At 32.1% G+C, this 15649-nt stretch overlaps 2 protein-coding genes and 1 non-coding gene across 3 annotated transcripts; all 3 read left to right on the top strand.

Moving 5' to 3' along the window:
• The first annotated feature begins 8017 nt into the window (after positions 1–8017).
• Trnaa-cgc (transfer RNA alanine (anticodon CGC)) lies at positions 8018–8089 on the top strand. The gene has a single exon. It is a non-coding gene; the product is annotated as a tRNA-Ala (tRNA).
• A 474-nt stretch (positions 8090–8563) lies between these two features.
• On the top strand, positions 8564–9547 carry LOC126778592 (uncharacterized). Its single transcript, XM_050502271.1, has one exon. The coding sequence runs from the start codon at positions 8670–8672 to the stop codon at positions 9207–9209; it is 540 nt and encodes a 179-aa protein (XP_050358228.1). The 5' UTR covers positions 8564–8669; the 3' UTR covers positions 9210–9547.
• Positions 9548–12097: 2550 nt separating this feature from the next.
• LOC126778581 (lactoylglutathione lyase) lies at positions 12098–15310 on the top strand. The gene is made up of 5 exons (XM_050502257.1): positions 12098–12199; positions 12317–12389; positions 13366–13589; positions 13918–14028; positions 14579–15310. The coding sequence occupies exons 1-5, from the start codon at positions 12108–12110 to the stop codon at positions 14700–14702; spliced, it is 624 nt and encodes a 207-aa protein (XP_050358214.1). The 5' UTR covers positions 12098–12107; the 3' UTR covers positions 14703–15310.
• The last annotated feature ends 339 nt before the right edge of the window (positions 15311–15649 follow it).

Below are 15649 nucleotides of genomic sequence, written 5' to 3'. Positions count from 1 at the left end.
AGTTTTGTTGGTATCAGTAGAATAACCGATGAGTCATTGTACCAGCCGGGTACAAAAAGTCGTTGCTCTTGTTAATTTATAACAATTAACTTTTGCTATTAATTAAAATGCAACGTCTCCCAACTAATACGAAACACATTTAAAACGTTTACACAGTTATACCGCGGAGAAATTTATTCGATGCGAAGTTTAGAACGGGTACGCTTAAGCTGTTTTACTTAGAAACTTATTCTCATTATAGAGTAGACGTCAACGCCTTGGATTAACGAAGATTGAAACGTGAGTTTCATCAGTTTATTTCGTATTAGTTTTCAACCCGCGTGTGAGGGGGGTGGTGGTAGAAAGGTAAGTTGTGTGTTGAAATCTATAATATTTATTTCTCTTTACAAAAACAGACCTTATATAATAATTGAAAGGTGATATTTGTATCTAATTATTCATGGTCTAGAATGTGTGAGTAGCTGGTGTCTGGGTTAGGCCTCTACCTAGGATATCTGCCTAATGTCTGTATTATATTATTAATCTCTCTCGTGTATGTCTGTCACAGTCTATTTTCTCTTAAAGAAAAGAGATGAGACAATATAAAGGCAAGTGAACTAATCACAAATGTATAATATATCAAAATGTTTTTTTTTTTTACTTTATTTTGGTTTGGGTTTTGGTGCAAATATTAGAAAATGATGCGCAGGAGCAGAGGCTATGTGCTCGGGATATATACTGATTTTAATGAAATTGAGATGGGAAATTGATTGAGAAGGAAATATGTTACATTTTTTACCTAACACCTAACCCCATCCCCTAATACGTAGGTGAAACTGTTTGCGAAAACTAGTCTAAAATAAAAGGCCACCTCCAGTTCTCTTCATATCTCGCAGCACACTTGTTAATATATTCCACAAGTGTCGGCGCCCGAAACTGAAATTGCTAATGAATTTGGACAAAACAGTTGCATCCTTGTTTTAGGCCCCTTTGTTACATTTGTTTACATTCAACTTGAATTTTATAATAATATTTAAATCATTTAGTTTTACATATAATTAATTAATAAATTAAATACAACAATACACATTACGGAATTAATTCAAACTTTCTTGCGGCAGTAACAAAATTAAAATATACTTTATTCAAGTGCTATCCTTGCCACCATTCCACGCGGTCACGGTTTGTACAGTAGTTATTTTTAATTTTTATATTTATCGCTTTAATGTAATTAATTCTAATGTAATTAATGTATTAATGATAATATTGCCATCATAGTAGCAGTAAGTTTTACTTGGTGGTAGGGCTTTGTGCAAGCCCATGGATAGAAACTCAGTCATCAGATATTCTACCGCTAAATAGCAACACTTATTATTTGTACTTATTTGCACTTATTGTTGTATTCCGGTTTGAAAGGAGAATGCGTACACTGGTACAGGCACGAGGTTGTTGGCGTATTATTTTATATAAAAATACTCTTACAAACCCTTTTGAATCATTTTACAAAGTTAAATTTAATGCAAAACCGGTTAGTAATACAGATTCTATCGAGATCGGCAGGAAACTCGAACGTTACAAAAATAAACAATGCAATCCTCCAAGTAATTTATACTTTATGTGCAAATCACTTGTGCACAATGTCGCTTGCACTAATTATTGGTCATCGAGATTTCCATCACAAGTTTTATTGTTATTAAGTTAATTTTAAGATAAAACAATGAAAAATTTTTTTAACCGTCTATAAAATTTTAAGATAAAATAATGAAATATTTTTTCAACCGTCTATAAAATTATAAGATTCCAAGAAACGTTCATTTGCATAGCATCTCACATCTCTAAATCATTAGAGCTGAAGTAGCTTAATGATTAATGTTTGAAATATCGATAAATTCAGTTTTGCATTCAAAGTGCGGTGTCCTTATCGTCCTTTAAGGGCAAATTTAAACTAGAATTATACTATAATACGCTTTTAGAATACACAATAGTAATATATAAATTTCATTGATTTTATATATTAACTAGCTTATACGTAAAAACTCGGCTTTTCGTGTGGATGTTTGTTGTATAATTTTTTGCTTCGGCTTCTGTAGGTGAGATTGTAAAACTTTTTATTTTATGGTATAAGAAACCGGACGAGCATATGGGTCACCTGATGGTAAGTGATCACTAACGCCCATAGACATTGGCATTGTAAGAAATGTTAACCATCGCTTCCATCGCCAATGCGCCCCCAACCTTGGGAACTATGATGTTATATCCCTTGTGCCTGTAATTACACTGGCTGGCTAACTTTTCAAATAAAATCTAATTTCATACAAATTATTTAACTTCGAGTTTATATGACCATTTCATATTATTAGTGTTTCTAGAGTACTTGACTCTAGAAACACTAAATATAGATATTAAGAAACTATAAATAATATAATTTTTTGACAGTTCTTATTTTTAACATATATATTATATACGTATAATAAACAATTGTCACTAACGCTTCGCGCCATGTAGTCGGATAACAAATTTGCCTAGTAAAATTGTTTTTTTTCTTTATTTAATTTAGAGACTTTTGTTCTACACAGGCTCGTCAGTCCCATTGTCCTTTCTATATTTTGTAACATCACTTATTATTTATATCTAGTATACTTGTAAAGTACAGTAACAGTCTGTGAATAGTCTACAGCTGGGCTAAAGCCTCCTCTCCTTTTTGAGGAGAAGGTTTTATAGCTTATTTCGCCACGTTCCAATGCATGTTGGTGGTATATACATGTTGCAGAATTTCAGTAAAATGAGGCACATGCAGGTTTCCTCAGGATGTTTTCCTTCACCGTCAAGCATGAGATGAATTATAAACACAAATTAAGCACATGAAAATTCAGTGGTAGGCCATCTCGGCTTTTTTATACTTGTACTCGAACGTAATTCTGTTCTCCAAAATAGCCGAGATAAAATTAATGCAACGCCTGTTACTTATTGATATAAAAATCCCCGACTTTTAATTTCTAGGGCAAATACATTTTCCCGCCTTAACGGTCGGCCATTTGCCGCGATTTCAAAATGGCGTGGGCCGTAACAGTAACTTACATTTAGTCGTTAGAGGTTATACTTACTGTTTTTTTAATTGTATTATTTTTGTGCTAGCATATCCTTGATGACTTTTAAACATTTTTTTTATATTTGGTGGTAGGGCTTACCACTCATCATATATTCTACCCCTAAGCAACAATATTTAATATGGTTGCGTTCCAGTTGAAGTATGAATAAGCCAGTGTAACCACAGCCACAAGGGATATAGCACTTTAGTTTTTTTTTATGTTTATATTCGCCGGGAGGGCAAATCTACTCCACCTGATGGTAAGTGGTAGTAGAGTCCAAACGCGACGACGGCCAGTACAGACGGGAAAAACGTTCTGCACTAGCCGCCTTCGCCTAGCCGGCCCGCAAGATGCCTCTTCACGCCTCGTTTGAAGGAACCCGGGTTGTAAGAGGAGGGGAAGACGTGAGTTGGTAAGGAATTCCATTTTTTGAAAGTGCGACAAAGAACGGAGTAGCCAAATTTCTTTGTTCACGATGGAATTGATGTCACAGTTAGAACCAGCTCGCGCAGACTTAAGAAGGAAGGGGGAAGCAGGAATTATAGAGAATAATTCCTCAGAGCACTCGCCGTAATACAGTCGATAGAAAGCGCTCAGTGCTGCTATCTCACGACGCAATTGTAAAGGTTCAAGGGTGTTTGTGACCTTTACGACGCCAATAATGCGTACGGCACGTCGCTGCAACCGGTCCAAGGCCTCCAGTAGGTACTTAGCGGAGCCATCCCAAAGGTGCGAGCAATATTCCACGCAAGACCGTACCTGTGTTTTGTACAGCAGGCACAGTTGTTGTGGCGTAAAAAAACGCCGCACCTTGTTCAGAACTCCGTTACCAAGATTTGTGGCATTGGCGATCTAAGGAACGGTTAATATTTCTTACAATGCAAATGTATGTGCAATGGTGACCACTTACCATGAGTGACCTTTTTGTCCGTCCGTAACAAAGCAGCTTAGCCCAAAACCAGCTAGTCATCATCTTTATTGATTAATATAATTTGTAAGTACATAATTAAATTTAGCGTCTTTAATGAATGAAGAAATATATATAGCTAAGTAAAACATAGTACATTATTGTAGTACATACAAAATCTTTCCAATTGAGATATTTTTGATATTGAAAGTAAAATATAGTTTCCAAATCAAATCAAAATATTTATTCAAGTAAACTCATCGAGGCACTTGAATCGTCATATTACTAAATAAATGTAAAGCTACCACGGGCTTAAAATGTTCATTCCACCGAGTTACTCTTTCTCATTTTTTAATCAGACAGTCAAATACAATTATCGTGCGTATCCTGTTTATAAACCGTTAAATACTAACTACACGTCTTATCACTTATATAATCTTGTGTTCAGTAATAAGACTTATTTATTAAAGGTTGTTTTGAGGTGAGCGTTGAGATATACATTTATTAATAGGCCAAGTTACGAATAGCTGAAACCTAATAAAAATACCATACCGCAGGGAGGTTTATTAATTTGTTTGCCAAGATAGAAATTAAGTGTTACAAGTATGTCTATATCTGCTCCTGCTTATACCTTACTTGTGGTAGTAAAATATACTGCAGATCAATAATGTAATGCGTCTATTCACTGACTGTGATTTGAACGAGTGATCACAATTTCAAGAATATTAGAAGATATTGACATAAATGTTTCTCGAAATATGAAAGGGTATAAATTACATAAAGAAATGTACAAGGCACATGCTTATACAATGATTGTCACTGTTTGTTTGAAATTAATATAATATATCCTGGGACATTTTTTTTTTCCACACACACGGCCATCTGATCCCAAATTAAGCTTGTACAGAGCTTGTGCTATGGAAACCAGACAACTGATATACTACATATACTACTTTTGTTTTGTAAATACATACTTATATAGATAATTACACCCAGACTCAGGACAAACAGACATGTTCATGCACACAAATGTCTGTCCTGGGTGGGAATCGAACCCGCAACCTTCGGCGTGAAAAGGCAAGTATCTACCGACCACGCCAACCGGCTCGTCTATTTATCCATATATTGTAAACATATTGTGACGTCACTGTAAGTATACACTTTATTTAAAATACTTAATAGACTCCCGAGTTTCAATATTATAAATAAATCGGACTCTTTAATGTAGAATATAATTTTCATCGTAGGCAACATTGTAATTCAGCTTGAGTATGATTTGTACATGTATGCCTGTTATTTATTTGTTTAAATTATTTTTCCACATTTGGTGTGCTGGAAATAATCTCAAGGGATTGGTAAGCCTTTATAACTAATTCTCTAAAGTGTTAAATAAATAATATAAAATGTAAAGTCATATTATCTTTGTTTATTTTCAGTCATGCAATATAGTAATAGGTTTTAAATAATGTATAAAACAACGAACGAACTCAAAATCTGTCTGAATCTGAAGATGGGAACACGTAGTACGTCACTACTGAATCATTACACATATTATATGAAATAAGTTAAAATATATACATAATACGACTAAGCAACATTCGAATTGTAAGCATTCTAATATAAAATAAAAGGCTTACTATACTTTTATATGAAATTATACATCCATCATTTTGGCTTTACACACACTTTTGAATTGTAATTTCACAAAATTATTCTATTAAATATAATGCTACCAGTACCGGTTCGTGTAGATTACTAAAAGAACCGACAAGAAACTCAATAGGTAGGTACTATTGTATCATTAAAAATACTACATAATTAGTACATTTATATATACATGTCGGCGGCAGCGACGGCTGAGCGATAGAGCTGTCTTTGTCTATGTTCGGTGGTACGGGGTCCATCACGATAATGTATCAAAATAAACTCGATGTGGGTATAACCAAAGATTTATTATTGCAAATCACAATCCACTATAATTAGATATAGGTACTAGGTAGGTAAACCGACAGTTTCGCCTTGGAGGTGTGGACTGGTCGGTTTCTCAAACGCAAGTGCTTGTTACACAGTCCCCCCACTTTCCAACACGACTCTGTCCACGTGACTTCAAAAACAAATGACGTCACCGCGTTTACTCATTACTACTATAACCAAGTCAGCGACATAATTAAAATTATTGTTTTTCCACGACATACATATGACTTATTTACTAATGTGTTTTAACACATTCGAAAAGTTAAAAATATTTGCGGTATTTTATTATAGAAACGAATTGGAGCGAACAATATCGGTACTTATAAACTGCACTTGGTATTCAATCAATCCGTCGTAACAAATGATTGTTTACAATACAATCCTTCTGTATTCGCTTTGTACAAAGCTCTTTGTCAGTATTCCTGATTGGTTCGTGTAAACATTAAATTAATAATAGAAGCGTTCCTTGTCGATACTGTAACGTTTGTCTCGGAAGTTGATGAAGTTAGTTATTATTAATTTTAGTATTTTTTTTTTTTTTTTAATAAATTCTTGACAATAAAATAATTGTATATTAAGATAATGTACTGAGCAGTTATATCGTTATATGTAATATATGGTTGAAAAAGGTATATACAAATTAAATTAATCTAATTATAAGTTGAGAAAAAGCCGAGATGGCCCAGTGGTAAGAACGCGTGAATCTTAACCGATGATCGTGGGTTCAAACCCGGGCAAGCACCACTGAATTTTCATGTGCTTAATTTGTGATTATAATTCATCTCGTGCTTTACGGTGAAGGAAAACATCGTGAGGAAACCTGCATGTGTCTAATTTCACTGAAATTCTGCCACATGTGAATTCTACCAACCCGCATTGGAGCAGCGTGGTGGAATAAGCTCCAAACCTTCTCCTCAAAAAGAGGAGAGGAGGCCTTTAGCCCAGCAGTGGGACATTCACAGGCTGTTACGGAATTACGGAATAATTATAAGTAAAACTTGAATTTAAATATGTCTCCTTGGTCACAAGAAATAACTAGAAAAACTCATCATTTAAAAAATGTACAATGAAAAAAAGAAAAATTAAACTCGACAGACATAACATTACAGATAATTGAAAAACAATGTACTGTACAGTTGTACTGTACTCAGGACGTAGGACGTCCTCCAGACCGATTTCGGCCACGGCGGCCAATCTCAAGAGAGATTAGCCAACTGAGCAGGAGATATTATAGTGCACAAGTTTGTGCGCAAACACATTCTCATAATCCGATGGGACGGCAATTCGACACGACCGGAAAGAGATCAGGCGCAGGACCTTAACTTTTTATTGGCCCGACCTGGGAATTGAACCCAGGACCTCCGGGTCTGCGGTCTTATATCAAGCCACTCGACCAACGAGGCATATAATAATTAATTAGGTACATAGTAGTTAGCTATATATAATGAATTTTATTATTTTTTAAGATTTATTTATTTATGAAACTCGATCATTTGATTAGGCCAGCCGGCAATACATCAACATAAAATAAAATAAAACATTGACGAGAAGTGACTAATATATGGTAACCGCTGTCTCTAAAAACCAAATTTTTTTTTTTTTTTTTAAGGACCACTAGTAGCTACTACATGTTTTAATGACAAATGTAAAACAATTTAGTGAAAATAGCTAACATGTGAAGCTTTTTAAAGTAGCCACAACAATTACAATATTTGTTTTAAAAATACATTAACACATAATTATAGCAACATGAGTAGAAAGATTAAAAAAAAAAAGTCCAAATTGGTACAAATTAAAGATCATAAAAAAATAAACATGCACTTAATAAAATTAAAATTAATAACACAAATAGTTTGAAATTGATATAGGTACAAATTAAAATTAAATAATTCATTAAATTCATGCAAAGTTTACGTTACAAAAAAATTACTAAAAATATACTAATTAATACAAAATATTACAGTTTGTAATAGTAATAGGTCGTGCTAAATAATTAAAGCATATAAAAAATCTATTTCTTTTAATATGCAATAGATACTAATCGACAAATTCACATATTATATTGTCAGGGGATGTAACTCAGTGGTAGAGTGTCTGCTTCGCATGCAGAAAGTCCTGGGTTCAAATCCCAGCATCTCCAAACTATATTTTTTAATTATATTTTTTTATCTGTAAATTAAGACAAACTTTTTTTAATAACATCGTTTATTGACACAAAACTTAATCAACCTTTATTTAACAAATATTTTTTTTAGTCATAAGTAAAAAAAATTCTCATTTTTAGAAATAAAAAAATTTATACTATTTATGACGTCAAGATCAAAATCATTGATTGTTCTTCAAGTTAGCAAGTTAATTATGCCAAATTACAACTTACAAGTTAAGATAGTAGATTGCGAATAAAGAGTATTCAATCAATACGACTGCGACTGATAGTCAAACTGCATTATGCAGTTTAAAATTTTTATAGGTATCCACATAAAAAAAAAACATTTTAATCAATTATTTAATAAATAATAGTTATATTAATTCATGATTGTTCATTAAATAATGTGCTAATAACTATAAATTAGATTGCAATATTTTATCATTATAACTTACGAGGTTGGTAGCCTTGCCGGAGTGTCAAAACTTAAAAAACAATGTTGATTGTTGTTTGATTAACTTACCGGTCGTTAAATTTTAACAGAAGTAGTAGTTTAACACTTAACTTAATTGAAATGGATAATTATCAAAAACAACCCTTAAAATTGTACATACAAGACATTTTTCGCGCCAAAAGGACAGAAGAAAATAAATATATCTACGAAATATTCGGTATTAAGTTTAAGAATATTATGATACACGGTGTAGTCACGTCAATGTACAATATTACAACAAAAACCACTAATTTCGAGATAAGCGACCCTACTGGCTGCGTGCAAGTATATTATGACTCAACGAAAAACAACACCGCTGTGTCCGATGCTACTATAAAAGATCTAGTGAAAAATCTTTCAATAATTACAAGAAGAGGTGACGATAACGCACCTACAATGTCTGCATTATTTAATTCGATAGAAAAAAAATATAAGAACCCGTTTGATTTTGTTGAGGGTTCAAATGTTAGTGTGATCGGTGATATATTTATTGACGATTTAAGAAATACTAGAATGGTATCTGCTTATCAATGTAAGACTACAGCGGTGGAAAGGGATATTGTTTGGTTAGAAGAATTAAGGTATCTTTATGATAAATATTACATACAGACTGAATCCTAGATTCATAGTCCTTATGTAATATTTATCATAAAGATTAATAGAAATAATTGTACCTTCTGTTATTTAGTTAAGGAATTTGTTTATATTTACAGTTGATCCACATTAATCCGATTAATGTCAATGTATGTTTCAATATGTGAATTGTTCACGGCATAGTAGCTATGTTATTTGATGAATTACAAGATGCTCTTTCTCAAAACAGATATGAAATACAAGGGCTCGGTAGCAGTACTCTGTAGTCTGACAAAGTTGATCACCCAAAACTGCGTTGTATATGCCTTGTTTGTTAGATTAGTATGGATTCACAGTACTTCAATAAAATATGCCTGAATACAATACTGATTGTTTTCATATTTTTATCAAATTAATATGTCATTTCAATTTGTTAATAAAAAAAATTAATAACTTAACTTATAAACTTTTTAATAACTTTCCTATAGCTACTTTCTATAATAATTTTAATACATACAACTAGTTCATTTTTCAATATACAGACTTTTTATATAATAATTGATAACTTTTTTATTAATAATATAATAAATAATAATATAAAAGATAAAATAATTAATTAGTTGTTACAATGACAATCATATCACAAACCCATAACTTCAGCTCCCACTTCCAGTTTACAGTATAGATACAATGGTGGAGAAGAACTGTGAAAACTTCAAATAAATGGATTATAGTCAAATATATGATAATACAAATGAGTTACATTTTATATATGCAGGCATAACATGTGATTAACAATATAAATTTCTACTTCATGGACTTAATATACTTATTATTATTTATTTGAAGTACTTGCATTGTAGCAGTTACTAGTAGATCTAAGAATTAAAGAAATGAAAACAAGTTTTAGTTTTGTATATCTAAATTGGGAAGTATATAAATAAAATTATTTTACTCGGACATTAAAAGTTATAATAATTAATATGGATTATGGCTATACTCTATATAAAAAATTAAAATATTGTTTTTATTAAATTTGATATTGGCAGACTGAGTAGGTGTATCATTAATTAGATTTTTATAGTTCTTAATTAACGACGAAAGGAAACTTGTGATTCAAATATTAACAATAATTAGGTGAATGTATATAACAATACTTTATTTCTTTAGATTTAGGCAGAATAAATAGTGCCAAAGCTTCAAATGTACAAATAGTCTTCACTGATTTCTCGAAAGCATTTGATAAGGTTGACCATGAGATATTTATTAGGAAACTTTCGTATTTTGGCATTTCTGATACATCTCTGAGATGGTGTAAATCATATCTTTCCAATCGATATTCCAAAGTCGTTATTGACGGGGAGTGCTCTGACCCTTTCCATGCTACTTCCGGTGTTCCACAAGGTTCAAATTTAAGGCCCTTGTTTTTCATTATATTCATAAATTATATTACAAATATCATGAAAAATTGTCAGGTTTATCTGTTTCCAGACGATTTAAAAATAGCAAAAGTTATATAAAAGGATCTGATATTATTATTTTTTATAGAATAGGAAGGTGGACGAGCGTATGGGCCACCTGATGGTAAGTGGTCACCAACGCCCTTAGACATTGGCATTGTAAGAAATGTCAACCATCGCTTATAGCCAATGCGCCACCAACCTTGGGAACTAAGATTTTATGTCCCTTGTGCCTGTAAATACACTGGCTCACTCACTCTTCAAACCGGAACACAACAATATCAAGTATTGCTGTTTTGCGGTAGAATATCTGATGAGTGGGTGGTACCTACCTAGACGAGCTTGCACAAAGCCCTACCACCAGTATAGCTGTTCTTCAAGATAATCTACACCATTGGACTAGTCAGTCCAATGGTGTAGAATTAATGACATGGTGCTCAATCCAAGCAAATGTAATTTTATAAAATTTACCACAAAAAGGAATCCATTTTTAAGTTCATATAATATTTCGGGCATACATTTAAAAGTAACTAATTGTATTCGAGATCTGGGTGTAATATTTGGCAATCAGCTAAGATTTTATAAGCACATCAATTCAATAGTAACAGGTTCTTTTAAACTACTGGGCTTTATCTTAAGACAGTCTAAGGTTTTCAAAGTCATCAACAATCCTACAATTGTACAATAGCTTGATACGAAGTAAACTTGAATATTGTTGTCGAGTATGGTCCCCCGCTTACAAGATCCATATTGAGAAAATAGAACGTGTTCAAAAGAGACTCGTTAAACATTTAGTCTTTCGTTTTAAAGTTTTAAATCAGCTAGTGTCCTACAAAAACAAACTAGATTTTTTTTTAATCAAGTCACTGGAGATTCGAAGATCTCTACTAGACATAACATAGCTTTATAAAGTGTTTAATGAAAAAAACGACGACGATAGACTGTTGAGTAGATTTAATATTAATGTTCCTAGAAGACCACCTCGCAGCCCATGTCCGTTCTTTAAAATTGACCGCACTCGAACGAAACTTGGACATAATGCTCCAATATCGCGAATATCGCGAGAATATAATTATTGTGTAAAAAACACAGTAACACTGGACATTGGTTGTGACGGGCTCTCATCGTTCATGAAAAAATGTGATGATTCTTTTAGTATAAACTGTTAATTTGTTTAAAAATTTAATTAGTTACTACCTTTTGTTTCTGTTTTTGTTTTTTGTTCTTTATTTAAACATTTTTGTTTTTCTGTTTTTATTCTATTTTTGATTTGTATATTTTGTAATTGTGTTGAGAATGGTGAGTTCTCCTGTAATTGATTGTGCATAGTTAGTTTTAAGTTAATGTAAAAAGGTGATTTGAATGTGTGTTATGTAAAACTGTTGGAGATCCAAATAAATAAAAAAGTAATGTATTTTTAATTATATTAATTGCATACTCTATATAATTTGACAATTGACATTTTAGTTATGATTTGATAATTGATATGTCAGTTTCGTCTTCAGTTCGCTTATCAATTTTGCCTCTTTTTAAGTGTTTGCGATATAATAGCCTTACGCTTCTTCATCAAAGTACCAGGTAAAATAAAATTATTTCACTTTAAAATATTTAAGCATAAATTTAGTTACTATATCATTAAAACTGAATACATTCATACATCACATCGGTAAAATTTCTATTGTTTTTATTTTGTAGAACCATGGCCAGCGAAGGTATTTCGCCCCAGGAAATCGAATCATTATGCCAAACACCATGCCCCGCAACAAAGGTAAATAAAAAATATATTTTTTCATACGTTTTTAATGGATACGACCTTTTGATCTTTACTATGTATGTTTATACATTTTACCCGGTCTTTTATACTAACTTATATTATAAACTTGAAAATAAGCTTGATTGCTTGTTACGCTTTCACGTCTTAAGTATTCAACTGACCATGATCAATTTTGCATACACACTGGTCAGGGTGATAGGACATAATGATTACAAAAGGACATACATAGGACAAAAATACTTAAGGAAAATCTATTAATAATACAATATGTAATGGAAACAAATGCAGTAGATATCAGTGGTATACCACCCACTCATCACATATTCTACAGTTCAGTTTGAAGGGTCAATGAGCCAGTGTATCTACTGGCACAAGAGATATGACATCTTAGTTAACCAAGGTCGGTGGAGCATCAGCCGTCAAAGCGTCATGGTAACATGCAAAAGCGATCCCGTGGCGCTCATCGTTAAGACGTAGAGAGTACCGCTGGTTTTTTAGTGGGTAATGGGTGATAAAAAAAAGCATTGTTGATGTAAAGGATTCTTAAAAATTCTTACAGCACTCATGTGTAGTGGTGACCTCTGGCCATCTCGCAGCCCACTTGCCAGTCCTGTACCTGTAAAATATTCAATACTTTAGTCTACTTAAAGAAAAGTAACAAAATCTAATGCCATAATTGTATTACAGCATCATAGTACAAGTTACACAAACTTTACTATTATTATTATATCTTATCTTATTTCATTTATAAATAAATCGATTCATGACATTTTTTTATAATTGTTGAACTCTATTGAGATAACCTAATCATTGTTAAATTTACAGTTTTTTCCTTTAACATGATAAATAGATTTAAAAAAAGTACAGTGTTAACACAATAAAACAAATTTTCAAAAATTTTACTTTTAAATGATAGTGCAATATTAAAAGCATAAGAACTAATAAGAAGAGAAAAAATAAACTATTACAGGATTTCATGTTCCAACAAACAATGTATCGAGTCAAGGATCCTCGGAAATCAATACCGTTCTACACAGGAGTCCTTGGTATGACACTATTGAAACAGCTACATTTCCCTGAGATGAAGTTCTCCTTATTCTTCATGGGCTACGAGAATCCCGCTGAGGTGCCTAAGGATGAAACCCAGAGGACTACATGGGCGATGACTAGGAAGGCTACATTAGAATTGACATAGTAAGTGACATCTATAATCAAATCCAAATGTACTGTATTCAAGTAGGAGTGCTTTTGAATCATCATATTACAAGATTTATATTTTCCGATAATCAAGTTACATAGATAAATAATTATCACATTATGTAAAATATTATTTATAATATGATAAAAAAAGTCATTTTTTATGATATTATAATTTTCTGGACTTATAATAGTCTTATTAAAATCTTTTATATACAAATGTACAATTAAATATGATATCAGCATAAGTATATTAAATTAAAATAAATGATATTATGTAAAAACAAGTGATGTGTTAAGTTAATCTACTTTTTATTTTTTGCAGCAATTGGGGTTCGGAAAGTGACGATTCAACTTACCACAATGGTAATTCAGACCCACGAGGCTTCGGGCACATTGGTATACTTGTACCCGATGTTGATGAAGCTTGTAAAAGGTGAGACTAATACTTTATGGAACATTGAATTGAGGTTCTATGGATAGAATACATGACCATCTGTACAATGCAATTGCCTATGGATGAGAGTGATTTACCTCTAGATCCTGATAAAAAAGTAATGTCCCAATGCTGAGCTAAGGCTTTTCTTGAAAAGAAGGTTTTGAACTTTGGTTCCAAAGCAGGCAGACAGGATGGTAAGACAAGTCGCGAACTTTCATGTGACACACGCAGGTTTCCTTACAATGTTTTCGAGTACGAGATAAATTCCGAATGATCCTAAGTGGATTGAATTAAAGAATATATCAATACCCCTTTTGGCAATAAGAATAGAAACAGTGAACAGTTCTTGCTTGTTTTATATAACATAATATGCTCTCATTAGTAATGTTGTTGATATTAATAATGTTCTGCATATGTTTTTAGCATTTTTTATTCAATGGCCTAGCAAATAGTTAAATCTCAAACATGTATATTAGCACTAGACAACCGTGTTTGTAATCATTATTAAAAAAATCAATGAATCTAAATATTTCAAATAATTTTGCAGATTCGAGGAAAAGGGCGTAAAGTTCATAAAGAAACCTCAAGACGGTAAAATGAAGGGGCTGGCCTTCATCCAGGACCCGGATGGTTACTGGATTGAAATATTCACATCGAAAGTGGTTTCTTAATGCCTTCAATATGACTTTGCCTCTGATTTCGTCCAAGGGTATTTTACATGTCTCTTAATTTTAGTGCAACCTATGATTACCGCATATCTACTCCCTGTAAAGAAGTTTATAAGTCAGTAAAATCATTACTAAATGGTACTAATTATAAACCTTATAAAATTATACACAAGGCTTACTCTTCCTCTGTAAGAAATCTTTAAGGGATAGGGATATGAATAATAATATTTTGCGAGTCGCTTTGGGTACATTTTGAGTTTCTGAATGTTGACATATGGATTGAAAGGGGGCTGATTACTAAAAATGGAAAATGTCTTCTGGAAATTTTAAATACACTTTGGTGTTATCACAGGTTATGGTTATGCAACTTTAGATTCTATATTGATTGTATTAAAGCTTATCTTGCTTTAACGAAATTGCAGGCAAAGTTAGCATTATAATCATAAGAAATATTGTGTGTCCGTCGTTAAACATAACAGTACATTTCTCTATATATCATTATATGAAAAACATTTGTAGTATAGTTTTGTAATTTCACTGTATTGTATTATATATCTTTGATTGTATATAAGTGTTATGTACATAATCGAAATAAATTGGTTGATTATTAATTGTTCATAATGATTTTTTACTTGTATGATACAGTTTGAATGAATTTATTTATTTCTCCATAGATTAAAAGAGCAAGTCTTATCGGGCATGTACAACATATATGCGGAGAGACGGTAGATCCAAGTCCTCATCCCTCAATTAATATAACTTTATTTGTATGTTCATAAAAATGTTTAAGTAAAATCATTTATAAAGCTAAATTGCTCAAAGATATATAAATTTAGCACCCAGAAGTAAAATAGATTTTAGAAAAACCTCGAATTGGTCTTTTTAAAATATAAAACAGAAAATCTTACAAGTTGATGTAAATTACTCACTCAATTACTCTTAAAAATCCA

The sequence above is a fragment of the Nymphalis io genome, chromosome 26, assembly GCF_905147045.1.
Source record: "Nymphalis io chromosome 26, ilAglIoxx1.1, whole genome shotgun sequence".
NCBI lineage: Eukaryota > Metazoa > Arthropoda > Insecta > Lepidoptera > Nymphalidae > Nymphalis > Nymphalis io.
The sequence above is the reverse complement of the archived record's forward strand: the minus strand, read 5'-3'. Positions and strand labels throughout refer to the sequence as shown.